Source organism: Corapipo altera, unplaced genomic scaffold (genome assembly GCF_003945725.1).
Source record: "Corapipo altera isolate COAL_440 unplaced genomic scaffold, ASM394572v1 343, whole genome shotgun sequence".
Classification (NCBI taxonomy): Eukaryota; Metazoa; Chordata; class Aves; order Passeriformes; family Pipridae; genus Corapipo; species Corapipo altera.
The window spans coordinates 6,171,185-6,196,070 of record NW_020884913.1 but is presented as its reverse complement, the minus strand read 5'-3'; the positions used below and the strand labels follow the sequence as shown (position 1 = coordinate 6,196,070).

Genomic DNA, 24,886 nt, shown 5'->3' with positions numbered 1-24,886 from the left:
GGTGGTGACCCCCAAGTGCCACAGCCTGGTGTGGTTTGCTGTGTCTCGGGCTCTGTCAGAGCCCCTGCAGCCTCCTTGGGACTCATCCACCTTCTGACAGCACGTGGTGGTGCCATTTCCACAAGTGCTGAGCCTCTTCTGCTGGAGTAGGAGCAGTTTCAGTGCCAAACAGTGACACTTGTGACACTTCACTAGTCTGTGACTGTGGGTTCTGCTTGGAGCGATGGACTCCTACAAATGCCACCTTTTGGAGGAGACTTTACAAGGACCCGTGGTCCCAGAGGGACTGGCAGCGTGTGTGGTGAAAGGCAGGGTCTGCAAGGTATAAAATACCAGAGGCAGACGTTTCCCTGGGGATTTTATGGAAGCAGGAACTGAAGTACAAAATGAGGCAGGAGCAGGGCCTTGTCCTGTACCCAGCTTTGGTATGTGCCCTGCCCATGGCATGAAGGAGGGTCTGGGATAGTTCCCTCAGGGGGGAAAGGGCGGGGATGGGGAGCCCGGAGGCTGTGGGTCGTTTCTAATCAGGCGCCGCAAGGGGCAGCCCCGCCGCGATGCCCGCGGGGACGGCCCGAGTCAGCGGGGCAGCAGGCGCTGCGAGGGGCAGCCCCGTAGCAGCGGGGCCTTCCAAGTCAGGGCTGCGCGACGCAGCGCCCGTCGCCATGGTAACGGGGTCCTTCCTCCAGCCTGGCGCACAAGATGGCGGCGCCCTTGCTGAGCGTGGCCCTGCGCGGGGCCCGGGGCGGACGGAGCTTCGGAACGGCCGGTGAGGGGGACAGGGGGCTGGGACCGGTCTGGAGGGGACTGGAGAGGCGGGGGGAGCGCTCCCGGACGCCTGGGTCCCGAACGCCAGGCCCTGTCACCAGCGGTGTCCCCCAGGGTTCAGTGCTGGGCCCAGTGTCGTTTAACTTGTTCATCAGTGACTTGGATGAGGGGTCGGTGCCTCCTCAGCAAGTTCGCTGACACAAAGCTGGGAGGAGTGACCGATACCGCAGAGGGCTGTGCAGCCCTTCAGAAGGACTTCGACAGGTAGGTTGGGTGGGCAGAGGGGAACTGTCTGAAGTTCAACAAAGGCAAGTGCAGGGTCCTGCACCTGGGAAGAAATAACCCCAGACTCCAGCACAGGCCGGGGCTGACCGGCTGGAAAAGCAGCTCTGTGGAGATGGAGCTGGCAGTCCTGGTGGACAGCGAGCTGTCCCTGCCTCAGCAATGCCTGGGGGGCACAAGAAGGACACTGGGCTGGAGGAGGAGGAGTGTTCCCTGGCAAGGAACTCAGCCCTGGCGAGGCCTCACCTGGAGCCTATGTCCAGTTCTGAGCTTTTCGGGATGAGAGAGACTTGGAGCTCCTGGAGAGAGTCCCATGGAGGGTGACTGAGGTGATTTGGGGACTGGAGCATCTCCCTGACTAGGAAAGGCTGAGGGAGCTGGGGCTGTTCAGTCTCCAGAGGAGACACTGAGACACTCCCCAGTGTGTGCCAGGATCTGCAGGGAGAAGGCAGAGGATGGACCAGGTTCTGCTGGGGGGGCCCCGCAATGGCACAAGAGGAATGGCAGGAACTGATGCCCAGGAGGCTCCATCTGGACATGAGGAAGATCTTCCTTGTGCAGTGACCCAGCCCTGAACAGAGACCAGAAAGGGTGTGGAGTCTCCTCCCTGGGGATATCCCAGAACCATCTGGACACAACCCTGTGCTGTGTGCTCTGGGATGGCCCTGCTGGAGCAGGGAGGTGGGACCAGATGGGACACTGTGGTCCCTTCCAAGGTGTCCCATCCTGTGATCCTGGGTGTCGGTCTGTTCTCCTGGGCAACCAGCAGTAGGACAAGAGGGCACGGTCTTAAGCTGTGCCAGGGCAGGTTTAGGTTGGAAATTGGGAAGAAATTTCTTCCAAAAAGAGTGATCAGACATTGGAATGGGCTGCCCAGGGAGGTGATGGAATCACCACCCCTGGAGGCTTTTAAGAAGAAACTGGATGTGTCATCAATGCCATGGTCTGGTAACCACAGCAGGGTTGGATCAAGGTTGATGATCTCAGAGGTCTTTTCCAACCTGGTTGATTCTATGATTCTGGGAATGTGGCTGTGGGAGGTGGGGGTGGCACAGCCTGGGTCATGCTGCTGTTCCACATTCATTCCTCTCTCTCTGTTCCCCTGCAGCCGTGCTCTGGAAGAGGGCAGCCCCCCTGGGGCCGATGCCCAACGAGGACATCGACGTCAGTAACTTGGATGCCCTGGAGAAATACCGGAGCTTCACCCGGTACTTCCGGCTGGCGGAGAAGGAGAGCAGGAAGCCCCGGTGGTGGAAGACGTACCATCAGCACACCAACCCCCCCAAAGGTACCCTGGGAGGGGCTGCTGGAGGGCTGGGAAGCTGCTCTGGGGGACATGGGGTTGCCCCCGGACCTGCCCTGTGAGGAGCTCTGGGACAAGGTCGGTCCTTGCACAGTGCAAATGTCTCCTGGGGAAAGGGGTGGCAGTTTTCCAGGAGGGAGGCTGGCCAGGACCTGCCAAAAGCCACAAAGCAAAGAAATGATTCCTTGGAGCCTCAGTAGTGCCACGGAGAGCAGAGCAGGATGCAGAGTTCCAGACCTGCAGCAAATGACTGCAGGTTGGGCTGCTCCCAGTCCCAAAGCTGGGAATGGGAGGGTGATGAGCTGGGGAAGGAGGAGGAGCCTGGAGGTGCAGAATCGAGTCCTGATCGTCCTTTCAAGTCTTTTCTAGTGAAAGGTGTCCCTGCCCATGGCAGGGTTTGGAACTCTGTGGTCTCTAATGTCCCTCCCAACCCAGACCATTCTGTGATTCCATGATCCTGATGTCTGGAAGTTTGTGCCTCTTTCCCACACTCTCAGACGTTTCAGAGTGTTGTGTTTGGGTGTTTTGGGTGCTCACGTTTCACCTGTGCGATCTTTTCACCCCTGTCTGAAGAGCCACAGACAGACATCAGCCTGCCACATAAGAGAGTGTCACGGGCCAAGGAGATCAGGGAAAGAAAGGCGATCCTGAGGGGGAACCGCCAGAACGCTGAGATGGAAAGAGCAGCGCGGCTTCAGACAGGTCAGTGCCCCACCACCCCCTCCCTGCCCTGCCTGGCTCAGTGCCCAGCTGTGCCTCTGCAGCCTTCCTGTCTCCTTGCAGTGCTCATTCCCCTCGGTGAGGTGAGGGCAGAGTGGGAGAGGACCAGCGGCCCCTTCCACAAGCAGCGTGTGGCCGAGCACTGCGGGGTGTTCAGGGACCTGTTCAAGGGGGCCACCTTCACCCCGTGGGTGGCCCTGAGGGTGCACTACAGCCAAGAGGACGAGCACCTCGTGCCAGTCTACTATGGGAATATGGTGACTCCATCAGAGGTGTGTGAGAGGGGCTGGGAACAGCCTGGACTCCATGGGAAGCCTGTTCCTGTCTGTCTGTTTCTGTCAGATGCTTCCAGTGTTCCTTTTACTGCAGCATTTCCTCTGTGCTGAAGGAAATGTATTTGATCGACCTGATAAGGACAGGTATTTGCAGCAGGATGGTTGTCTGTTAGCAGGCTGATGGTTATTAATGCTCTGGGGGCAATCTAGGTGGAGCTGGATTCCAGTGGCCTGGCTGTGCCCAGTCTTTGTTGTGTTCCAGCCTTGCCTGTGACAAATTCATGGAACCTGTTGTGTGAGTGATTTATCTTCTCTTTATGTTGCTCTTTTAGGCTTCCAGTCCCCCTGCAGTGTCGTACGAGGCAGATAAAGGCTCCCTCTGGACTTTGTTGCTCACAAATCCAGGTAAGCAGAGAGTTCTTTAAAAAAAACACATTTAAACTGGGTTGTTTCACTCTGCTTTTGGTTAACTCTTGTTTCTTTTGGCTGCATAGTCAAAGGTGATGTGATATCTGCTAGGGAGGGACGTGTAACATGTAGGAAAGACTGTAGCCTCCCCAGATCTGTAGCAGTTGAGAGAGAGAACAGTGACACAACAGGACCTGTGTCACACCAACAATTCCCTGACTCCCATCCCAAAACTCCTCTCCCTTGTCAGTCTGCCTGGAATGCAGGTTTGCTGACACTGTTCACCCTGAGAAACCAAGGCACAGTGAAGGGAAGCAGCTGACCAAGAAGATTCCAAGAATCTCAGAATTAGATCTGCAGAGTTCTTTGCTCCTCATTTTAAACTCAATCCTATAGGAATGAGCTCCTTTTGTGATAGGAAAGGAATGCTGGGAGGTCTCGGGGTGCTCCCTCTGATCAAAGCAGGTCTGAGCATTCTCACTTTGGGGTCGATGTAAATTTAGGGGGTCCCTAAGTCACCTTTCTCTGTTGTGTGTTGGCAGATGGACATCTGAGGGACACAGACTCGGAGTACCTGCACTGGCTGGTGTGAGTACAACAGAGCCATGTGCCCTGTGCTCAGGGCATGGGCAGGAACTCCCCCAACAGCTCGGGAATACGTGGCTTTCCCTGGTGCCCCTGCCATGAGCTCCTGTAGCCCCCTGTTCTGGGTCCTGCTGAAGATGCAGGAGTTCCAGGTGTTGCTGCTGTTTGGCATTCCAATCACTGGATGGGATTTTTCCTCCAGTAAAAGCAGCCTCTGCTATCTGTTCCCTTATCAAATGGGGCAGAAGTCACCTCAAAATGTGGCAGAGTGATTCGCAACCCTGGGTGAATCTGCTGGAGTGAAACGAGTGGATACACAGCAAAGTAAATGTCTTTGTGTTCAGAACCAACATCCCAGGCAATGACATCAAGTCAGGAAAGGAGATCTGCCACTACCTGCCCCCCTTCCCTGCCATGGGGACTGGCTACCATCGCTTCATCTTCCTTCTCTTCAAGCAAGACCATCCCATCGACTTCCGCGAGGACACTCGGCCGACGCCCTGGTAATTCTGCTGTTACTGCTTGTTGTGTTCACCGGCCTGTCACTGTGGTAGGAGGGCAGTTCCTATCACTCCACAGGGTTCTCCAGGGCTGCTTTGGCTTTGTGTGTCCCCTGCAGCCACAATCCCAGCCCTACAGAGTCTTGTTGCTATGGAACTGGACTGGGGCAGAAATGTGCACAGAGCTGGAGACACTGGGAGATTTCCCTTTGCTGGCTCCATTTTCCCTCTGTTTCATAGGCTCTGGGGTGATGTGGAGCAGTTGCCTTCCCAGGGTGCTGCTGCAGGGAGAGGTTCACCTCAGCCCTTGTGCTTGTGTCTTGTTTCCAGCTACAGCCTCAAGATGAGAACCTTCAGCACGTTTGACTTCTACAGAAAGCACGAGGACGCCATGACCCCGGCAGGACTGGCCTTCTTCCAGTGCCGGTGGGACAGCTCTGTCACTTCCATCTTCCATCAGCTGCTCAGTAAGGAATGAATGCAGTGTGTGGGGATGCTGGAGGGGGTGGATGGGACACAATCCCATGTGGCTGCTGGCTCTCGCTCGGTCCTGGGATGTGTCTGGGATCGGCATGGACTGGGTCCTCCCTGAGCCACCCTCCTCCAAACGGCAATCTGAGGGAACAACCACTAAAAGGCTGCTTGGAATGAGCAGCCCTGTTCCCATGGGGGTGGAAGGGGGCCTGGGTTGGGATCTGAGCCCTTGTGCTGAGGTTGTGGGTCCCTCCTTTGCAGACATGAGGGAGCCGATATTCGAGTTCGTGCGCCCGCCCGTGTACCACCCTCGCCAGCTGAAGTTCCCGCGCCAGCAGCCCCTGAGGTACCTGGACAGGTACCGGGACACGGAGGAGCCCACCTACGGCATTTACTAGGAGCTGGCCCCCTCCCAGTGCTCTGTGTCTGCTGGGATGCTGCCTCCCAGCTTTTGTGCACTCCCTCAGTGCCTCTGGAGGGAGGGGACAAAGTCTCAGCCCCTCAGCTCCCAGGTCCCCTGGGAAAGGCAGCCAAGGGCAGCAGGTGCTCACAGTGCTGGAGCTGCATGGTCAAGAGGCTGCTTAATGAGGACATTCGAAGTGAATCCAGGTTGAAATCTTGCTCCTGATTCTGCAGCAGAGCTGATCAGTGGCTGGCAGGGTAGAGTCCCCCCAGAGATGCCCTGCCTTGCTTCTCTGCATGGATCACAGTTCTCTTTTTGCCTGTTTAGGGAACAAACAGAGCCGGGCCAGCCTGGATTTCCTCCTCTTAACAGCGCTGCAGTTCAGGGCTGTGTCAGCCTTTATTTGTGCAGTCCCCTTGGAGAGATGAGCCTGATTAAACACACTCTGAGAAGTGTTGGCAGAGCTGTCTTTATTGGGAAGAGCCTGTTATCCCAGCCAGCTGGCATGGAGTTGGGGAGCTCAGCAGGGTGCAGGGGAGGAGGGCAGCCCTTCACCTGGCTGGGACCACTTTCCCTCTTGGATGTTGTAGGTTGGGAAGTGTTTGGCTACACAGATGGTAAACCTGCACAAAGTCAGTGTTTGTGGATCTGGCTTCAGCTGCCCAAGGACACGGACCTCAGTGTCCTTCCCCTCACTCCCTGGACAGGATGTACCTGGTGTGGACAGGTGGAGCACAAGCACAGCTGCTGGGGTTGGGGCAGACCTGTGGTGGTGTCCTGGCACTGCTGCTGCTGGTCCTGTTCCGAAGCTGTGGAGTTCCTCTGCTTTCTAATGTGCTCTCCAGGGCTCTCCCTGTTCACATGTTTAATCCCCAAAATACTGACATGCTCCTGCTGTTAGAGCTGCCTGTTCCCAGCTCTGCTTCCCAGTGACTTTCCCTGCAGGTCCCCCTTTCCTCAGGAAATGAGAGCCTCCAGCAAACACCTGAGATGGGGCTGAAGTGTCCCCTTACTGTTGGTACTCTAGGTTGTTACAGCTTCCCTGGAGCTCCCTGAACTCCCCTCCCACCCTGAAGGGTTCTGGGGTCTGGTTTAAGCCTGGGGGAGGGTGTTGGAGGGGTGCCCACAGGTCGTGTTATGCCCTTTTCTGAGCTTTGAACATTTGGTCAGAATTTGTAGATCCAGCCCAAAGAAATGTCTTGGGGACTGAAGCTCTGCTGGAACGTGCAGGGAGTTGTGACAGGTCCCAGGGGTGGTCTGGGGGGTGGCTCTGAGCCTACCTGTGGTACAGAAGCTGCTCCAACAATCCAAGAGCCTGCTGATGAGCACCCTGGCTGCACCACAGACCTGCTCCCTGCTTCCCCTCACCTGTGCAGGTGAAAGTGAAGCTGTTCATGAGGGGAGGCTGCAGAGCTGCTGCCAACTGAGGCCATCCTGCAGTGTCAACAGCCTGGGAGTGTGTGCAAGCAGTAGCACAGCAGCGGGTACAGAGATAAGGGTTGGGTGGGGATTTTGGGTGGTGCTCCTCCTGAAACTGAACTGTGTGACAAGGTGAAGGTGTGCAGTGCACAGACACTCACACAGAAGGCTCCACCTGCCCCCTGAGCAGGGACTGGTGGCCCAGGTGACATCTTTGTTGTGTTTCAGGGTGCTGATGCGCTTGGGTGTTGCAAGGAAGTTCATAGGAAAAGGTGTGGTGGGTGTGCACGGGGACATGCGCAAACAGCAGGAGCTGGAGTTCAAAATGGAACGGTGCAAGGGTGGAATTTGGCCCTGGTTGGTGCTGGTGCGTGTCACAGCCGTGTCGCTGCAGAGGGAGGTGACACGTGGCTGCAGCAGCGGTGGGTGCCTCTCTGCTGGTTCTCACTGTACCGAGGTCTCTGTGCCAGGGGGAGCTGCCATGCTCTGCTCGGGGATCCAGCCCTGGCAGAGGTGAGGATGCCTGGGAGTTCCCTGAAAGGGCAATAAAGGAATGAAATGCAGCTGCACATCGATGTGTACCTGTGTAAGCACATTCACGGAGGTACACATTGCTCCGTGAACTCTGATCCCTGTCAGCCTCCTGCGTGTGTCCCTGTGCTGCCACTGCAGCATTCCATCCTCTCCAGAGCCTCCTGCTCTGCTTCACAGCCCTCCCTCTCCCCGAGGGGAGCAGCTCCAACCTTCCCTGTCACCTCGTCTCCCCAGCGTGTGGCACACCCAGCGTGGCCAGCGGGCACCCACTGGGTGTCTCTTTAAGAGCACGTCCGGCTGGGAGCCCTGACCCGCCTCTGGGCACAGCGTCACCATCTTCTCCTCCCCTGCACAGCTGAGTTTCTATTTCCCCGGCTCCTCGCCCCGATACCCGGCACAGGCAGGATGGCATCCTTCGTGTCGCAGAAGCTGGAGGAGAAGCTGGTGTGCTCCATCTGCCTGGACCTGTTCAGGGTGCCCGTGACTTTGCCCTGCGGCCACAACTTCTGCAAGCGCTGCATCAGCGACCACTGGCACAAGCGAGAGCGGGCGCCTGCCGGGGCCGAGACGGGCTATACATGCCCCGAGTGCCGCAGGGACTTCGAGCAGTGCCCGGAGCTGGAGAAGAACGTCACCCTCTACAGCGTGGTGGAGCTGGCGAGGGACGGGGACGCGCGGGGCGCGGGGAGGTGCGAGGTGGCCCCGGGCGAGCTGTGCCCGCAGCACGGGCGCCCGTTGGAGCTGTACTGCGAGGACGAGCGGCGCTGCATCTGCTGCGTCTGCATCGTCCGGCAGTGCCAGGGGCACCGGCTGGTGCTCTTCGAGAACGAACGGTCCAAAAAGCAGGTGGGGACGATGGGCGGCAGGGATGGGGCGATGGGAGAGCGAGCAAGGGGAGTCACAGCAGCTCGGGCATTCACTGCCCCGTGCCCTGCTGGGGGGATGTGATGTGCCTCTGGGTGCCAGGCTGTGCTCGGCCTCAGCTGAATAGGGGGTTTGCCAGGAGGTGCCACCAGTGTCCTGCTGCTCCCTGAGAAACCAGATGCTGTCAGGAGCAGCAACGAGCTGGGTAAATCCAGCAGCGCTGGATGAACGGTGATATATGTGTTTATGATCCTCTGATCTAGAGAAAACAGATAAAAAAGAGGTGAAAGACAGCACAGAAAATCACTTCTTGGTGACCCTGATGCAGTGTCCCCTTCCCAAGGCTTCTCCCTCCCCATTAGCCTTGTCCTGCAGCCCTGAGATGGCTCCTGGGGGCCAGGTGGGCAGCAGTGCTGTACTGCAGGATGTGCAACGGGACACAACTGGAAGAAAGGACTGGACGTAGCACTGAGTGCTGTGGATTAGTTGGTGGTGTTCAGCCAAAGGTTGGACTTGATGACCTTGGGGGTCTTTTGATTCTTTGTTGGTGCCTCTCTTCACAGATCATTTTAAAAGGGTCCCTGGAAAAAGCCCAGGAGGAGTCAGAGCGGATTGAGCGGGCGATGCGGGAACTGGAGGAGCAAACACGCAGCATCAAGGTAGTGCTGTGGCCACCTCTGTGCTGGGCACGTGGGTGGGAGCACACTGGCTCTCATGGCTCTTCCCTACCCAGGACTCCTCTGAGGAGCTCAAATCTCGGATCCAGAGCAAATTGGCCCACCTGAAGAAAACTCTGGAGGATTTCGAGGGTCAGTCAGTGGCCAGGATCGAGGAAGAGCAGGTGGTGGCACTGGGGCGCATGGAGGAGAACTGGAGCCTCCTGAAGGACAGGCTGGATGTCCTTGGCCAGCACAAGGAGAGGGCTCAGAGCCTGCTGGCCTGTCCTGACCACAGGACCTTCCTCCAGGTACCATCCTGATGCTGTGTCACTCTCTGTGCCTGGGCACTGCCAGCCCTGCACCCTTTCAGTGAGGGCAGAGGTGTGTTCAGCCCCTTTCCCAGGGGGAACACATCCTCAGCCCAGCTCAGGGATGTGATGGGGCTGTGGGGAAGAGCTGCTCTGATGGGACTTGTGTGGGCAGTGCTGTGATCCCGCTGTCACCCACTGGGGAGTCACAGTGTGTGCACATGGATTCGCACAGTCCTCCCCAGGCTGGTGCATGGCTGTCTGTGTGTCTGTTCACAGGAGTTCCCCCTTCTCCCACCTCTGGAGAGCCCAGTGGCGCTGGTCCCTGTGGAGTTTGATGTGGCTCATGTGATCAAGCCCATCTCTGACATCCTCACCAGCATCTCCAGGCTCCTGCTGGAGGACCTGCCTGGCTCTGTGGCCCCCAAAACCCCCAGTCCTGCTGGCCAAGGTAGTCCTACTGCTCTCAGGGCCACTGAGTCATCTTGAATCCCAGCCTGGCCCACATCATGGTGACAGGGACTCGGCTGTCAGGCTCAGGGGGTTGGGATGGGGACACATCTACTGTTCAGCAGATGGGGTGGGATGAACTGGGTGGCTTCCCCATGTCCCCTCCTTGCTGGGAATGCTGAAACAAGTGGGCACATGCCTGCTCCCAGGCTTGGATATGACGGACTTCCTCTTCCTCCCCCCCCTCCCATGAAGCCAGGAAGAAACAAGTTTTTTGGGTGGCATCACTCAAAATACCTTGTTCCCATCCTCCACAGGCCCAGTGCATCCCCAGGCACCAGCAGTGAAAGTCTTGAATCCTCTCCCCCAGTGCCAGCTCCGAGCTGAGCTCCTGAAAGGTGAGGAACACAGGAGGGCCTGGAGGGACAGCGGGACCCAGCTGGGGTCCCCAGCAGGCAGAGATGTCACCAAGCTGGGCTCCTCCCTGGGAGAAGGATGGTTGTGGCTGTGGGGACAGGGGTTCCTTCCACGGTTCTGCCAATCTCTCTCCCTAAATGCGGGACAGGATGGATGGGCTGGGGGACATTGTGTGTGTGTGAAAGGGCTCATTAGGGGGATTAGCAGCACCAGGGAGTGCTTTCCCCTGGAAACTGGAGCTGCCTGGTATTGGATCAGTCACTGCCCTGCACAGCACAGCCCTAGTCCAGTGCCCTACCTGCAGTCATTGCTCTCCATCCAGGGATATGGCCTCAGCATTCCCTGTCACAGTCCTTCATATCCCCTTCCCTTCCCAGGCCCATCCTGCTCCAGTTCCTTAGGGATTTCCTCACTGCTCCTTTTCCCATCTCCGCCCTGTTGGGAAGAGGGTTGGGCAAAGTTCAGGGAACGTTGGTCACGTCACTCTTGCCGGCGAGGCAATCACTGCCTATGGGACCTTTAATTCCTTTTATTAGTCCCACAAAAAATGTTTTTAGGGTTATTAATAGGAAAACCCCCGTTATTTATGGGCAGAAGGCAGGAGCCCAGTGAGCTGTGGGCCAGGTTGTTGTGGGAGGAAGGTGATGTGCTGGTGACCAGTGAATGCCCATGGCAGGAGTTACAACAGCCCATGCACAAAAGAGTAACTCCCTGCAATACTATATTTATTTGCCTGGTTTTCTCCCCCCCTCGCCACCCACGCTCGTATTTTTTGCTCATGAAACCAAGATCTCTTCCAAAATGGCCATGGAGCCACTGGTACTTGCTGGCTGTGAGCTGGGCTGTGCAAGGACTGTGTCTCAGTGCCTTGCCAGCTCTCTCTGGGCTGCTTCTCTCCCTTCCAGGGCAGGTATCTCATCTCACCTCGCTCACCTTCCCCTCCAAACAAACTTGTTCCCTTCTGTTTTGGGAGCCAGCCCTACACAGTTTAAACCCCATCACTGCTGGGGGGGTGGGGGGTGTCACACCAGGGGCATAAAGATCTGATGAAGCTTTTCAGCCCCATCCATGCTGTTGCTCTTCCCAGACCACCGCAACCTGACCTTCGATCCCGAGACAGCCAACAAGTACCTGGAGCTGTCGAGAGGTGCCCGGAAAGCCAAGCACTGGACCACCCCCATGTACAGGGGACAGGGACCCCGCTTCGAGCCCTGGCAGGTGCTGTGCACGCAGAGCTACGGCCCAGGACACCACTACTGGGAGGTGGAGATCTCCAGCCACTCCGTCATCCTGGGGGTGACCTACTGGGGCCTCCCCTGGGAGCAGCAGCGGGGCCACAAGTTCAACATCGGGCTGGACAGGGGCTCGTGGGGGCTGCAGGTGCGGGAGGATTGTTACCTGGCCTGGCATAACGGCCAGGCGGAGAAAATCCAGGAGCAGCTGTACAAGAACCTGGGGGTCAGCCTGGATTATGGCAAGGGGCTCCTCTCCTTCTACGGCCTCGGGGAGAGGATGCAGCTCATCCACTCCTTCCACGATGTCTTCACAAAGCCCCTGTACCCCGTGTTTTGGCTGTGTGAGGGCCGAGAGGTGACGCTGTGCTGGAGGGACCCAGCTAGAGCCGCTACACTGATCCATCGGCCGGGCTGGTGCCACAGCTAACCCACAGCCAGGACCTGTCACAGTGCAGGAGGGACCTCGATGCCGAGGCAGGCATGTGGTGCAATATTTTAACGAGAGCTGATGAGGACAGACATGAAAATTAACCGATTTAATTTGCATATGCAAATATCACGCTGCTGATGAAGGGTAGGGGAAGGAGGCAGGGCTGGAGCTCACCCTGGGGGCGAAGCCCCTGGTCACTGTGTGTGGGGGCACATGTGGGTGCCTGTCCCTGCAGACGGAGCAAGGAAGGGGGAAACAGGGAGTAAAAGAATTAAGTTTTCCTCTTTCTCCTATCCCTGCCAAACCTCCCAAGCCTGGAGAATATTTGGGGTGAGGGAGAGCGTAGAAAGGGTGCTGCTGCCACAGGGTGCTGTGGAGCAATGCAGAGGGAGCCCTGTGCTCCCCCAGCCTCACATGCAGGCAGGTCCTGCTCCCCCAACCCCTCCCAGTCCCCTCTTGCCACTCTCGGACATGGCAGAGGAACTGTTCTTGATTCTACTCTGCAGTTCTTTGTACAATGCTGCTTTTCTCAATAAAGCTCTATTTCCCTACAGGTTTGACCTTAGTGCTGGTGGGAGATACAGGACCAAGCAGCATAGGGGAAAGGGGAGGGAAGCTGGGTGCCCCTGTTCCTGCACCCATCCCTGCAGGGTCCCATCCTGCCCCTCCGTGTCCTTGAGGGGTTGGTGACCAGCCCCTTGGAGGGACCAGCTGGCGGAAGAACCAAAAGGTCCTTTATTTACCGCAGCACTGTGATAAGGAAACCTGGTTTCCTATGGCTCTGCCCCAAGGCTGATCTGGCACAGAAGAAAATTCTGAAGTTTTGATTGAAGCTTTTCCAAGGGCGAGACTGCAGGTCCGGCGCCTCCTCTCACTCCCTCAGGAATGCTGGTGAGGGATAACGGGGTGAAACTGGGCACTGGGATCAAAGGTGCTGGGGACGTGCAGGTGAATGCATGGGGAATGAATAACATCATTGTTTCCTTTGGGGACAAAAGGCTTAAAAAGATCAAACCCCTTCTGCAAGAACAGATGGGATTTTTCTTGCCATGTTTCCTCCTTCACTCCACACCTCCCCACCCTCCCAGCCCTGTCCTTGGGCCAGCGTGGACCTGGGAACTTATCCAAGTCAAAAAATGGTCTGCACAGGAGGGGTCTGGAGACACCATACTTATAAGGCAGATCCTCACATTCAAAGCACTTTGGTGTCTCCCCATCTCTGCTTGGTGTCTTATGGGCCCTGGAGGAAGAGGGGACAGAGACTGAGCCAGCCCTTTTTTCCATGGAAATGGCTGATGTGGGTCCAAGGGCAAGGGGCTGGCAGGAAAGCATCTGCACTTATGCACTGGGGGGGGGCCAGGACCTCCCATATGGCCTCAAGGTGGGGAGCAGCTCCTGGGGAGCAGTGGGGTGGCAGCAGGTCCTGGGGGTAAGGGGATGCTCACAGAGGACAGCAGACCTTTTGGGGTGGGTTTCGAATGGGCTGGCTACAGCTTCCCAGGATGGGAGATTTGGGGAGAGGCAGCAGCTTCCCCTGGGAGCAGCAGAATCCTGAGAAGAGTCCAGATCCCAGTGGAGCAGATCCTTTAGGAGGTGGCAGGCCTTCCCCAGAGGCTGGGGGGACAGTACATCTTTATCGGGGTGGCATCCTCCGGAGGGCTGGGGGGCAGATCTCCCTGAAGGCAGCAGATGTCGGGGAGAGGAAGCAGATGCCCGGTGGGGGTAAATCCCAGGGGTGAGAACTCGCCAGGAAGACGAGTGACTGGGAAGCAGGTCCAGGGGGTGAGACACCCCCAGGAACGCGGGTGCCTAGGGACCAGGTCCAGGGGGTGATGGTGCGGGTCAGCCCCCAGCCCCCGCGGCGAGCGGAGCCCCAGCTGGGGCGCGGGGAGGCGGAGCGGGCGGGCGGGGCGCGGCAGCCGCCCGCCCCCGCCGGGGCTGGGACCGGGGCCGGGGCCGCTCGGGGCGTTCAGGGATGGATGCTGCGCCCGGGAGTGCCCCGCCGTCCTCCGCCGCGGCGTTGCGGCTGGCGCTGGCGGCTCCGGGGCTGCCCGAGGGTCCCCTCGGCTGCCCCATCTGCCTGGACGTGCTGCGGGACCCGGTGACGGTGCCGTGCGGGCACAACTTCTGCCAGGGCTGCCTGCGGGCGCTCCGCCAGCAGCCGGGCCCCCCCGACGGCGGCGGGGCGGGCGGGGCCGCCCGCTGCCCGCTCTGCCAGGAGCCCGTCCCCGCGTCCCTGCGGCTCCGCAAGAACCGCGCCCTCTGCGAGCTCCTGCCGCTGCTGGCGGCCGCCACCGGCGGCTCGTCCCCGCCGTCGCCGATGGCCCCGGGAGCCGAGGAGGAGGATGGCGGAGGGGAGGCGGGAGCGGCGGTGCTGTGCGACGTGTGCCCGCCGGGGTCGCGGGCGGCGGCGGCGCGGTCGTGCCTGGTGTGCCTGGCGTCGTTCTGCGGAGCCCACCTGGAGCCGCACCGCCGCGCCCCCGCCTTCCGCGCCCACCGCCTCGTGGCCCCGCTGCGCCGGCTGGAGGAGGGGCTGTGCCCCCGCCACCTGCAGCCCCTCGACGGCTTCTGCCGCGCCGAGCAGACCTGCGTGTGCGCCCGCTGCCGCGCCCACGAGCATCGCGCCCACGACGTGGTGCCCCTCGAGCAGGAGCGGGAGCACAAGGAGGTGCGTGCGGGTGGGTGTGTGTGTGGGTGGGGGGTGCGCGGAGGTCCCCCGCGTGGGTGGGACCCTGGTGTGGGGGTGTCCTGGGTGGGGTGAGGTGCAGCGTCCCTTGGAGGGTTTCATGCCGCACCCGTGTCCCCAGCGGGGAGCCTGAATCGCCATGTGGGGTGTGTGCAGGTGCCGCGCTGGTGGGATGGCGTGTGTGGGGTGGTGCTGTAGCCCACACACCTCGGGGGACCCCACGCCGTATGGACAGGGTGCTGTGCCGTCGGGGAACCCCGTGAGGTGGGGACAGGATGGGCAGCTGGGGACCCGCTGCCAGCCAGCCCCTGGGGATTTTTCCCACTGTGGAAATCTCGTGGGTGTAGGGCTGGGGTGGGGGTGCCTGGGACACCCTGCAATGGCCGCCCCCGCGGTCACGGGGCACCCGCCTCCCCCGTCTTGTTCCCACAGCTCCGTCGAGGCGGTTTTTCCCGACTCCTGGCAGCCTGCCCGGCCGCCGCTCCCGCTCCCCCAGCCCTTTGTATCCCGGCGTTTTGGCAGCGGGGTTTTTTCCATCACTCCCATTCCCAGATGTGACTGAGTCACCTCCTAAATTCACACCCACGAGCCTCCCCGGGAGTCGGGGCTCCAAGCCCGAAGTGGTGCTGCGTTCCTGGATGCTGGTGCCTCAAATGTGTGGGGCCTCTGTGGGCTGCAGGCAGATGGGAGTCTTTAAGGCTTGCGGTGTGGTGACACCCTGCATCGGGATGAGGCATTCTGAGACCTTGGTAGGGTTTGCTTTTTCCAAGGAAGAGCCCAGGGGCTGTGGACATGCTGGCAGGGAGCACAGAAACAGCCCCAAGCCAGCTCCCACTCTCTCGCGGGTTCTTGGGATTGCAGGAAAACCCTTTTGTCGGCATTATTAGTCATCAGGTGCCTTAAAATAGAAAGTGAGCGTGATCGCAGCCCGGGGGAGCTGTCAGACCTCAGCAGACACTGCTTAACGTCTCCTAGATGGCCTCTGCCACTGCCCTTGGGCTGCAGGCTGGGAAGGATGGACGGGGAAAGCACCTGTATCCCCTCACTGGGGACAAGCACTGCAGAGAGCAGGGCCAGGAGGCCGAGCATTAGCGGGGATCTGCCCAGTTGGGAAGTGCAGTGCCCTCCTGGCTCCCCAGGGAGCTCGTGATGGGCAATGGCTGACGCCAACAATAGCAGCCAGGAAACTACGTGTTTGGAAGGTGCTTCCTTTGCAGCCATGCAGCACCTCTGTGCTCCAGAGCTGGTTTGCTTTGCTCCTAAGAGAAACCCCCAGGGGACTCTGTGCTGTGTTTCTGAGTGGTCCAGTTCTGCCTTTCAGCTTCTCCACCAGTCCCAGGTGGATTTTCCCCAGCCTTGGGATACACACTGAGAGCACACAGCTTAGCTGCGCTTGCTGCAATCACTGCCCGATGGGTTTGCTTTCAAATTCCTGTTTGTTTGGTTTCCGCTGGGACCAGGGTGGGGAGCATGGAACTGGACATGACCCTTTGTAGCCCGGCTGCTCCTTTAGTTTCCCAGCCCAGGGAGAAGGATGTTTGCAGGTTGGACGTTGCAGGGAAGGAAAACAGGAAAACAACTCATGGTTCCCCCTGCGTCCTTCACCCAAAGCCTGACAGCAAGGTTGTGGTCAGAGAGGGTTGAACTTAGGGAGAGGCTGGGTGTCCTGCAGCTCCCTGTGGAATCAGGGGCAAAGCTCAGTGTTTGTCCCTTGTGTCCACAGGCCCAACAAGCCAAATTCCTCAGCGATGTGGAGAACGAGCTGGAGGAGCTGGCAGTCACCATCGCACAGGCCAAGAAGTTGGTGGAGCTCATTAAGGTGACTGTGCCATGGCTTTGCTCTGTCAGTGCAGCTCTGTTGGGCTGGGGAGCAAGGGGAAGGGGCTGTGAGCTTTTGGGGTGTGTGGGGTGTAGAATTGGTGCTCACAGGGCAACGTGCTCCATAAAACCACAGTGACCCTGGCACGGACCCCTGAAGATTCTTTGCTCCTCATCTCTGCTAACCCTCACGGCATCTCTGGTTGCTTTTGTTTGCAACCTGGAAGAAGGAACAGGGCAAGGACTATGCCAGGGCATCCTCTGGCTCTTGCACCTTTTCTCCTCGGGCTCACAGGGGTTTGGTCCCCTTTGGCCCTTGTGCCACCACGTCACTTCACTGCTTGGGGACACCAGGCGGGGTGCAGCAGTTAAGTGGCTGTGCCCAGCCAGATCCCTTGATAGCTGAGCTGTGAAATGATCTGAGCTCTTGGATGAAAGGGGTGTCAGGGGGACCCCAGAGAGCTGAGAGGTGGGTGCTGGGCAGGGGACAAGGGTGCCCTCCTGCACCTTCGCCTGTGGGACCTGACCTCTCTCTCACTGCACTCAGGGTGCTGCCACGAAGGAGAAGGAAAGGGTTGAGAGGCTCTTTGCAGAAGCCTCTGAGGTCCTGGCAACCTTCCAGAAGGAGGTGACAGGTTTCATCGAGGCCGGGGAGCGCTCCATGCTGGGGGAGGCTGAGGCTGATCTCCATTGGAAGGAGGAGAGACGAGCCAAGCTGGCCCAGGGCAAGCAAAACCTGGAGAACGTCACCAGCACTGACACCATCTACTTCCTCCAGGTGGGATGGGGCAAGAAGGAGTCAGTAGTATTGTCTTCTGGGGTTTTATCCCATTTCCTGAGGAGCTGGGGGCCAGGAGCCCTGGGATATGTGGGCTGTAGTCGTCTCACTGCTGTTGGCACAGTCCTCTCCCCTCCCCACTCCCAGGAGGACCAGGCAGCCAAGACTTTCTCCTCCATCTTGTCTGTGACTCAGGGGAAGCTGATGTGCTGCCCAGGCTGGGTACCTGGGCATGAGGGGCAGAGAACAAGAGATTGGGGTGCCCCACTGCCCCCCTCTAGCCTTCCCTCCTCCCTGACAGCCCAGCAAGAGGAGACCTTTTCGGGAGGAGATGCTGCTCCATGTGAGATGGGCATGGTCTGGGTCCAGGTTTGAAAGGGAGCTAAGAGCAGGTTCCAGGAACATGTGGCTGGGAAAGAGCTCTCCTCCCTTGTGAAGGCTGTCCTTGGGCCAAGTCCATCAGAGCTGCCAGTTCCCAAATCCTCCAGGGCTGGGTGGGGTTGCGGAACAAGAGACAACTTTGGCTTGTTTGAAAACTCCTGAAACTCCGTCTTTTTTGGCTCAGGAATTTCAGGCCTTAAAAGTAGCCATGGAAGAAAAGCTCTCCCCAGCTCCGAGCTTCCAGAACGAGCTGAACTTCACCAAGTGCACCCAAGTTGTGGGTGCTGTGAAGGATGTGCTGTCCACTGCCTGCAAAAACCAGTGGAACCACTTGCAGGGGAAAGGAATTGATGGGCTGAACTACCAAGAGATGGAGGAAGGTTTGTGCTCACCCAGTGCCTCTGCCTGGAGGTCTCCCCATCACCCTCCCCCTCCTCCCTGCATAGCTGGGAGATGTCTGTGGGCTCAATGTCCCCCACGAGCACTGGCCCCTCTCCCTCCAGCCCTGGAGGCTGCTCAGCACGGGTTCCCTGCACGTTGCACAATCCCTGTCTGGGCTTACGCCTCTTTGAGGTTTTGTGAATTTTTCCACAGAGACCGGAGGCTGGAGAGGCAACAAACAGCCTGGGAGTTAGGCAGGGCCCTGAGGGAGAGGGCAAGTGGCCAAAGTGGCCTCCTGTGAAAGGAGACTCTTCTTCCCAGGATAGATGATCCTCTTATGGGGCAGGCTGTGATCTCCTAAACCTGCCAAGGAAAGAAAGCCAATGTGGCAGCTCTCTCCCGTGCTCTCTCATTTAACCTGAGCTCTCTCCTCACTCATTTGCTCAGATTCCCATGGGAATTGCAGCCAGTTCCTTGCCCCCCTGCCCGTCTCCCTGGGGTGGCAAAGGTGGTGTCTGTCCTTTTGTGTGTGGGAGCCATCAGGGATGTGCAGGGGGAGTGGAGATGCAGGAGGCACAGGGACCACGTCAGCTGGGTACCAGCAGGGTGCTGGGCAGGGGGTCATGCTCCAGTAACACCCCTGTTGGTTTGGTTCCTTTGCTGATGCAAACCCTTCCGTCCCTGTCTCTGCAGTGTTGGCTGAATCCCGATTTCCAGACAAGTCAAACAATCCCGCCTGCCTGGAGAGCCGTGATTATTTCCTGAAATGTAAGCGAGGGACTTCTGCTTTGACAGTTGTTGCTAAGGTCCACCTTCCCTTTCCTCTCTCCTTCCCACATGCCCGGCCACTGCTGATCCCGAGCCGATGGCTGGCAGGAGCACTGCCACCACCAGAGGAATATTGCTTGGCAAACAAGGAAGCCTCCTTGCTTTCTTGACAACAGTCATAATCTGGTTATACTGGTGATACTTTTTTTCCCTTGTCTGTGGTTCTGCTGGCCCAGCTTCCCCAGGGGGGGCTGCAGGCATCCTGTGTAATTCCTGCCGCCTTCCAGCCCTTGACAAAATTGGATCCTCCGCTAAATTAGATCAGAGTTTGTGTATCTGCCTTGTTTGCTGCAGAGCACTGGGCTGGTGAGGGTCAGCTGCAGCATGATAGGGATCGTTCAGTGGCTGAGCAGGGTGGGGCACAAGGGGCTGAGGCTGGAGGGTGCTGGGCTGGGCTTGAGCTCCCCCACTCCACGTGTGTGTCCCCCCAGCCTTACAGGGGTTATGGGGTCACCACAGGGATGTCCACAGGGGACAAGATCTGCCTTGGTGGCACAGTGCAGCCCACTGGGATCTGTGCTCAGCTTGGTGTGCTCTGCTGCTGCTGTTGGATTGGGACACACCGTGGTTCAGACATGCAATACAATCAATAGCAACAAATATTCAGGGCTGTTCCCACTGGAGATCCCCTCTGTTTGTGATCCAGTGGTGGTTCTCATATGGCCTTGCATGTTGGGGGCTGCATCTGCTCCTGTGGGAGCTACCAGTGCACTGCAAGCTGAGCACAAGGAGCAGTCAGTTTGTGGCTGTGATGTGCCTGGTTGGTCTCCTGTCTTCTCAGGGTCCCTCCCTGCCAGGTTTGTCTGTGGTTACTGGAAATCTGCTTTTATATGGGATTTTCCTACCCCAACTCTGTCAGGTGGATGCTCTGATGTCATGGTATCATAGCTGAGCTCACTGAGCAGCCCCTCTATTCCTTCCTCTGCCCTGTATTCATCCTGCTTATGGGAGTATCAGCTCTTTCAGTCTCTGATCCTCATTGACTGAAATTTGACACGGAATTTAAAAGCAAAGGGAGTGACAGGACAAGTCAGAAAGGATCACGCTGTTTGTCAAAGGCTGCGGCAGAGGGATCAGAGCAGGGAGGGCTGGGAGGATTTCCCTCCTCATCCTCATTTCTCCTTCTTGCCCCACCCAGTTGCCTTCATCATTGACCTGGACAGCGACACGGCTGACAAGTTCATCCAGCTGTTCGGCACCAAAGGGGCCAAGCGGGTGCTGTGCCCCATCCCCTACCCGGAGAGCCCGACCCGCTTCATCAACTGTGAGCAGGTGCTGGGTTTGAACCTCATGAACAGGGGCAACTACTACTGGGAGGTGGAGCTCATCGACGGCTGGGTCAGCATCGGGGTCATCGCCGAGGACTTCGACCCGCGGGAGGCCTACAACCGGGGCCGCCTGGGCCGCAACGACAGGTCCTGCTGCCTCCAGTGGAACGGGCAGAACTACGTGGCCTGGTTTGGGGGCTTTGAGTCTGTCATCCAGCAGCCGTTCTTCCAAACGATCGGGGTCTTCCTGGAGTATTCGGAAAAGGCCTTAACCTTCTACGGAGTCAAGGACTCCAAGATGACCTGCCTGCAGCAGCTCAAGGTCTCCCCTTTCACCAAGGGGAAGGCTGACCCGTTCCAGAACAAGATCAACCACCACTTTGGCTCTCTTTTCTCGTGCAAGCTGAAACCAGCCTTCTTCCTGGAGAGTGTCGATGCCCACCTGCAGATCGGGCCGCTGAAGAAGGACTGTGTCTCGGTGCTAAAGCGCCGGTAACTGCCCGGACAGCGGGAGTGCGGGAAGGCCCAGAAAAGTCTCTCCTGCCACCATTACGGCCTCCCTTTGTCTGTCTTTGTAGCAGCCCTCTCTCCTCTCTGTGCTGTTGGTGACCCAGGGCTAGATGAAGCTGTCTGGCGGGCAGAGACACGGGCTGGGAGCCAGGATGGGGCTGGATCCAAGCGCCGGCTCTGCCGCTGGGCTGCTGAGTGAACTTGGGTGAGTCTCTGTGCTGCTCCCTGCCCCTCAGCTTCCCTTTCTGGACATCAGGGACTGTGACAAGCCTTTCTTGGTAAAGTGTGCTGCTTGGGAGAAGTGCCACATGGGTTTGAAGCTGTGCCCTTGGCCAGCTGCCCAGTCCCCCTCCTTCCCATGTGCTCACACTGCCCTGGCGACTTGCACAGATGCTCTGCTTTGTGCCTTATCTCGGGCTCTGTGTCACTGATGCTTTTTTAAGTGCTGGCTCACTGACACCTTTCACATGCTCCTTATGAAGTGCCTTTGACCCAGCAAGCCCAGTGTGGACCAGGTGAAACCCCAAAGCAGTGCCCACATCACCGCCGTGCCTTGTCGTGGGTGAGAGGGATATGGAGGAGCCTGGCAGGGTGCTGGGTGATGCTGTGGTGATGCATCACCACTCCTTGCAGGGCTGGCCACCCACTAGTACTGCAAACATGAAACAAAGATCTGTGCCCTTCCTTGCACTGCAGCCAGTGGGTGCTTTGGATGCTGCTCTGTGGCCAGGCTGGTTTGGAAAAGCCGTGGTCTGGCGTGTGTTGGAGCCCTGTGGCCACAGGTCTGATCCCCACCACAGCTGAAAATCCCAGCTGGGAAAGGGAGAAACTTCCTGTCTGGAGATGGTGAGGGGAGCAGCACAAACCAAATTTTGAGGATGTGCTTTCAGTAGACGCATTCCTTGGGAACTGCTTCCCGAAGCTTTACAGCCAATTTCCCCCTTCATTTTTGTTGACCCTACTATTTTAAAGGATTTTAATGCTGTTAAACTCCCAGCTCTTCAAGAATCCTGGGTACACTTGAGCTGCAAATGTGCCCCTTAGCTTAGAGAGTTTTTTAAGTGACAGAGGTGCTGTGAATATGTCCCAGGGACGAATGGTCTGTTTTTAGGGATAGCTGTGAGTGCATCAATAAAAGATGCAGCATCAGTCAGTTACTAAATGACCCTTTAGGCTCTGGAAATAAGTAACAATTAACAAAAACTACTCTCAAGCAAGAGAGAATACTATTCCCTTCAGGAAAGGTGGAAACTTGAAGCTGAGAGCCAAAAGTGCCAGTTCATGTGTCCTAAGGGAGCTTTTTCAGAAGAAAAACAGAAATACTGCCTGTATGGGTGGCACAGAGCAGCCCCTGTCTCAGCACAGTGTACCTTTCTACAAGTTTATTTTTTCTGGGATTATTTTGCTACCTACCTCCCAAAGCTTGCTTTACAGAATTGTAGTGCTGTGTAATATACTCCTAGAGAGAAAATATAGAGAGGGTTGGGCTCTTTGCTGGCATGAGCGAGTCAGTGACGACGCAGCAACAGTCAGCAGGGGTGGAAAATGGCCCTTTTAGCTAAATATATGAAATATATATATATTTTCCCCAAAGGATAAGCTGGAAATCATAGTGGTATATTCAAGGGGAGCCAAGGGAAAAAAGTGAACATGAATAAAAGGCAGGCACAAAGCCAAGAGGTTTGAAGTTAGAGCCACGTTTTCATGTAAAGCCACGTTTACACACTGAGGCTTAAAGAGCTCCTTCACTGTGACTCCTTTGCCAGCGCTGCCAATTCCTGCTGGCATAGGAAGAGGTGCCAGTCCCCAGAAAATTGGGACATCTGAGTGGACGAAGGGTCTGAATGCAGGCAACCCTTTGCCAGGGCAGGGGCTTGCTGGGATCTGTCTGGAAATTCTTTCTCCTCCTCCTCCACGTGCGGTGACTCCTAAAATGCTGCAAGCAGTGGGGAAAGGAGCAGTAGGGCTTCCAGGGTAAAATCTTCAGCTGAAATCTTGGCCTTTCCTGGCTGGTGGGAATGCGGCCCAGACTTCTGTCCAGATGGGAATTCATTCCCTGTGCCCTGAGCTCCAAACCCGCTCTGTTTGGCTGGCACCGACAGCGCTCCTGCAGAGCTCAGCCCTTGCACGAGATGTCAGCGGTGACACAGTGCAGGCGTCGCTGCTGCTTTGTGAACACCGAGGGGAACTTGGGATCGGAAATTCCTTACTGGATAAGAAAGGTAGAGGCATGCAGCAGCTCGCTCGTGGTCACGTCCTGGGAGGAGGAGGAAGGTAACCTTCCTCTCTGCCGCTCGCCTGCAGGAAGGGATGTCACATGAGGGCCCCCATCTCGGCTCTATCTGAGCCCTAAATCTCATTTATTCAGGCAATACTCCCACCGTTTGCGGCGAGGAGTTTTGCCAGAGTAAACACAGCAGATCTGGGTCTTTGCCCTGTTTCGTTTGCATTGATTGCTCCGAGGGGAAACCCACGCTGGAGCCGCACATCCCGCCCTTCCCCGTGTTGCCCAATGCACATGCACAAACCTCTGAACTCCTTCAGGGTTTAGGAGGTTTGGGGTGATTCCATCCTGTCTCTTTCCATCCTGTCACCACGTGGGAGCAGCTCAGGAGGACGCATCTGGTGTTCAGGCTTTGTGCCTGGTTGTGCTGCTGTTTTGGCTGAACTCATCCCTGCCTCGGGAGTTGGGGTGCTGGGATGCAGCTCCACAGAGCGTTTGGGGGGTTCCTGTGTGTGTGCTGCAGTTGGGAAGTGCTATCCAACCCTCTCCTTCCTGCTGCTTGCTTTTGTCCTGGTTGGAAGTGCTATAAACTCTCCTGGTTTAGGGCATGCAGCAAATTCGGACCGATTTAAGACAGGAGCAATCCCTCTGGGAGCTGGATCGGAGTTTGCTCCGTGCTGCCAATAATTTGGGGTGTAAACTGGAATGACTGGGAAACGTGCACAACGCCAGCTCTGGATCCCTGATTTTGGTGTAAACAAAGGGCTAAATGCGGTGTGAGATGAGTTTAGATGGATTGATAGCACTTGGCAACTTAAACAGCCTTTCCGTGTTCCCTTGAGTTATTTCTGCTGTCACAGAGTGTTCCTCTTTTTAATTAGGATTTTTTAAATATAGCTACTGTAGAGTATTTTACAGTGTGTGAATAAATGGTAACAGAATAATATAATGATGTTAGAGATTATGATTTGCCATTAAATACCATACAGATATCGCTCTGGGTTGTCTTTCCTTTAATTACCAAACCATTCGAGTTGTCCCATTATCTCGTGCTTATTTTTCTGTGTCCTGTACGCAGATTTTATTTTCCAAGTTTGTCTAAGGGAATTGTGCCAAATACACATCTTTATTGCTTGGCTGCAAAAGGAGCGGAAGAATAATAAAATCCAATAACAATATTGTCAGCCCTGGGCAATTCAAAACAATGAATTGTCTCAGTCTTCTCTTCTGTGTCTGTCCTCAGCTTAGAAACAACAAAGATGAACAGATTAGGTGTTTTTTTTCCTTCGTGTTTTCAAGTTTTAGAGTATAAATTTTCAAGGTTTTCTTTGCTATGAGGAGGTCTAGAGCTTCCCCCACACACTGGCAATTACACCAGCATCCTTTTTTAAGTGAAGACTGCATTTCTTAATACCAAATGCCAGCTGCAGCTAGGAGAAAAATGTTAATTGGTGAGTTATTTGATTGTTATTTGATATTTCGTGCGAAGCAGCAATGCCTCAGCTGGGCACTTCGGTGGCAGCCGAGTGGATTCTGCTCCTGACTTTAATAGGAGAAGAATCAGGACTGTTTGTTAGAGCTGTTTCTTAAAAGGGAAACTTACTGCTTACTGAAGAAGCGGATATGAAAAGCACAAACTTGTTCTTTTCTTGCCAAGAACTGTACAGATTATGTCACTGTATTTATTTAAATCTTGTTTCCATTATTTAGTTTCTCTGCTTTTCCCCCCTACCTCGCATCTGGTTCTCAGGCACTCGGGGCTGGACTACAAACCCTGCAGGGAGAAGCTCAAACCCATAGAAAAAGATATAATTTAGGGTAATATACGTTCTTATTTGTGTATTATTGATATACAGTTGTCAGTTATTGATCTGAGGGAGCCCTTCAAAACAGTTGAATAGTTTTGCAGGGCTCCTGTATTTAATGAAACTATGCAGTCATTAATTTTTTAGGAGTTCCTCCTACTTGCACACCTGGAGGA

At 56.7% G+C, this 24,886-nt stretch overlaps 3 protein-coding genes across 3 annotated transcripts; all 3 read left to right on the top strand.

Moving 5' to 3' along the window:
• Nucleotides 1-674: 674 nt before the first annotated feature.
• On the top strand, nucleotides 675-6,172 carry MRPL38 (mitochondrial ribosomal protein L38). Its single transcript, XM_027654634.1, has 9 exons — nucleotides 675-766; nucleotides 2,156-2,335; nucleotides 2,924-3,052; nucleotides 3,134-3,342; nucleotides 3,678-3,750; nucleotides 4,296-4,341; nucleotides 4,683-4,841; nucleotides 5,169-5,305; nucleotides 5,574-6,172. The coding sequence occupies exons 1-9, from the start codon at nucleotides 700-702 to the stop codon at nucleotides 5,708-5,710; spliced, it is 1,137 nt and encodes a 378-aa protein (XP_027510435.1). The 5' UTR covers nucleotides 675-699; the 3' UTR covers nucleotides 5,711-6,172.
• Nucleotides 6,173-7,918: 1,746 nt separating this feature from the next.
• On the top strand, nucleotides 7,919-13,372 carry TRIM65 (tripartite motif containing 65). The gene is made up of 6 exons (XM_027654573.1): nucleotides 7,919-8,514; nucleotides 9,096-9,191; nucleotides 9,266-9,499; nucleotides 9,779-9,950; nucleotides 10,267-10,347; nucleotides 11,454-13,372. Exons 1-6 carry the CDS (start codon nucleotides 8,074-8,076, stop codon nucleotides 12,026-12,028), a joined length of 1,599 nt encoding a protein of 532 aa, XP_027510374.1. The 5' UTR covers nucleotides 7,919-8,073; the 3' UTR covers nucleotides 12,029-13,372.
• A 634-nt stretch (nucleotides 13,373-14,006) lies between these two features.
• On the top strand, nucleotides 14,007-23,899 carry TRIM47 (tripartite motif containing 47). The gene is made up of 6 exons (XM_027654572.1): nucleotides 14,007-14,699; nucleotides 16,441-16,536; nucleotides 17,083-17,313; nucleotides 17,879-18,074; nucleotides 18,769-18,843; nucleotides 20,042-23,899. The coding sequence occupies exons 1-6, from the start codon at nucleotides 14,007-14,009 to the stop codon at nucleotides 20,665-20,667; spliced, it is 1,917 nt and encodes a 638-aa protein (XP_027510373.1). The 3' UTR covers nucleotides 20,668-23,899.
• The last annotated feature ends 987 nt before the right edge of the window (nucleotides 23,900-24,886 follow it).

Excerpts from the sequence above, each read along its gene's own strand:
- MRPL38 (XM_027654634.1), top strand. The coding sequence starts at position 700 with ATGGCGGCGCCCTTGCTGAGCGTGGCCCTGCGCGGGGCCCGGGGCGGA. Across the intron at positions 2,336-2,923 it reads GCACACCAACCCCCCCAAAG|AGCCACAGACAGACATCAGC; the intron begins GTACCCTGGGAG and ends CCCTGTCTGAAG. Across the intron at positions 3,751-4,295 it reads TTTGTTGCTCACAAATCCAG|ATGGACATCTGAGGGACACA; the intron begins GTAAGCAGAGAG and ends GTGTGTTGGCAG.
- TRIM65 (XM_027654573.1), top strand. The coding sequence starts at position 8,074 with ATGGCATCCTTCGTGTCGCAGAAGCTGGAGGAGAAGCTGGTGTGCTCC. Across the intron at positions 9,192-9,265 it reads AGCAAACACGCAGCATCAAG|GACTCCTCTGAGGAGCTCAA; the intron begins GTAGTGCTGTGG and ends TTCCCTACCCAG. Across the intron at positions 10,348-11,453 it reads CCGAGCTGAGCTCCTGAAAG|ACCACCGCAACCTGACCTTC; the intron begins GTGAGGAACACA and ends TGCTCTTCCCAG.
- TRIM47 (XM_027654572.1), top strand. The coding sequence starts at position 14,007 with ATGGATGCTGCGCCCGGGAGTGCCCCGCCGTCCTCCGCCGCGGCGTTG. Across the intron at positions 18,075-18,768 it reads CTACCAAGAGATGGAGGAAG|TGTTGGCTGAATCCCGATTT; the intron begins GTTTGTGCTCAC and ends CTGTCTCTGCAG. Across the intron at positions 18,844-20,041 it reads CCGTGATTATTTCCTGAAAT|TTGCCTTCATCATTGACCTG; the intron begins GTAAGCGAGGGA and ends TGCCCCACCCAG.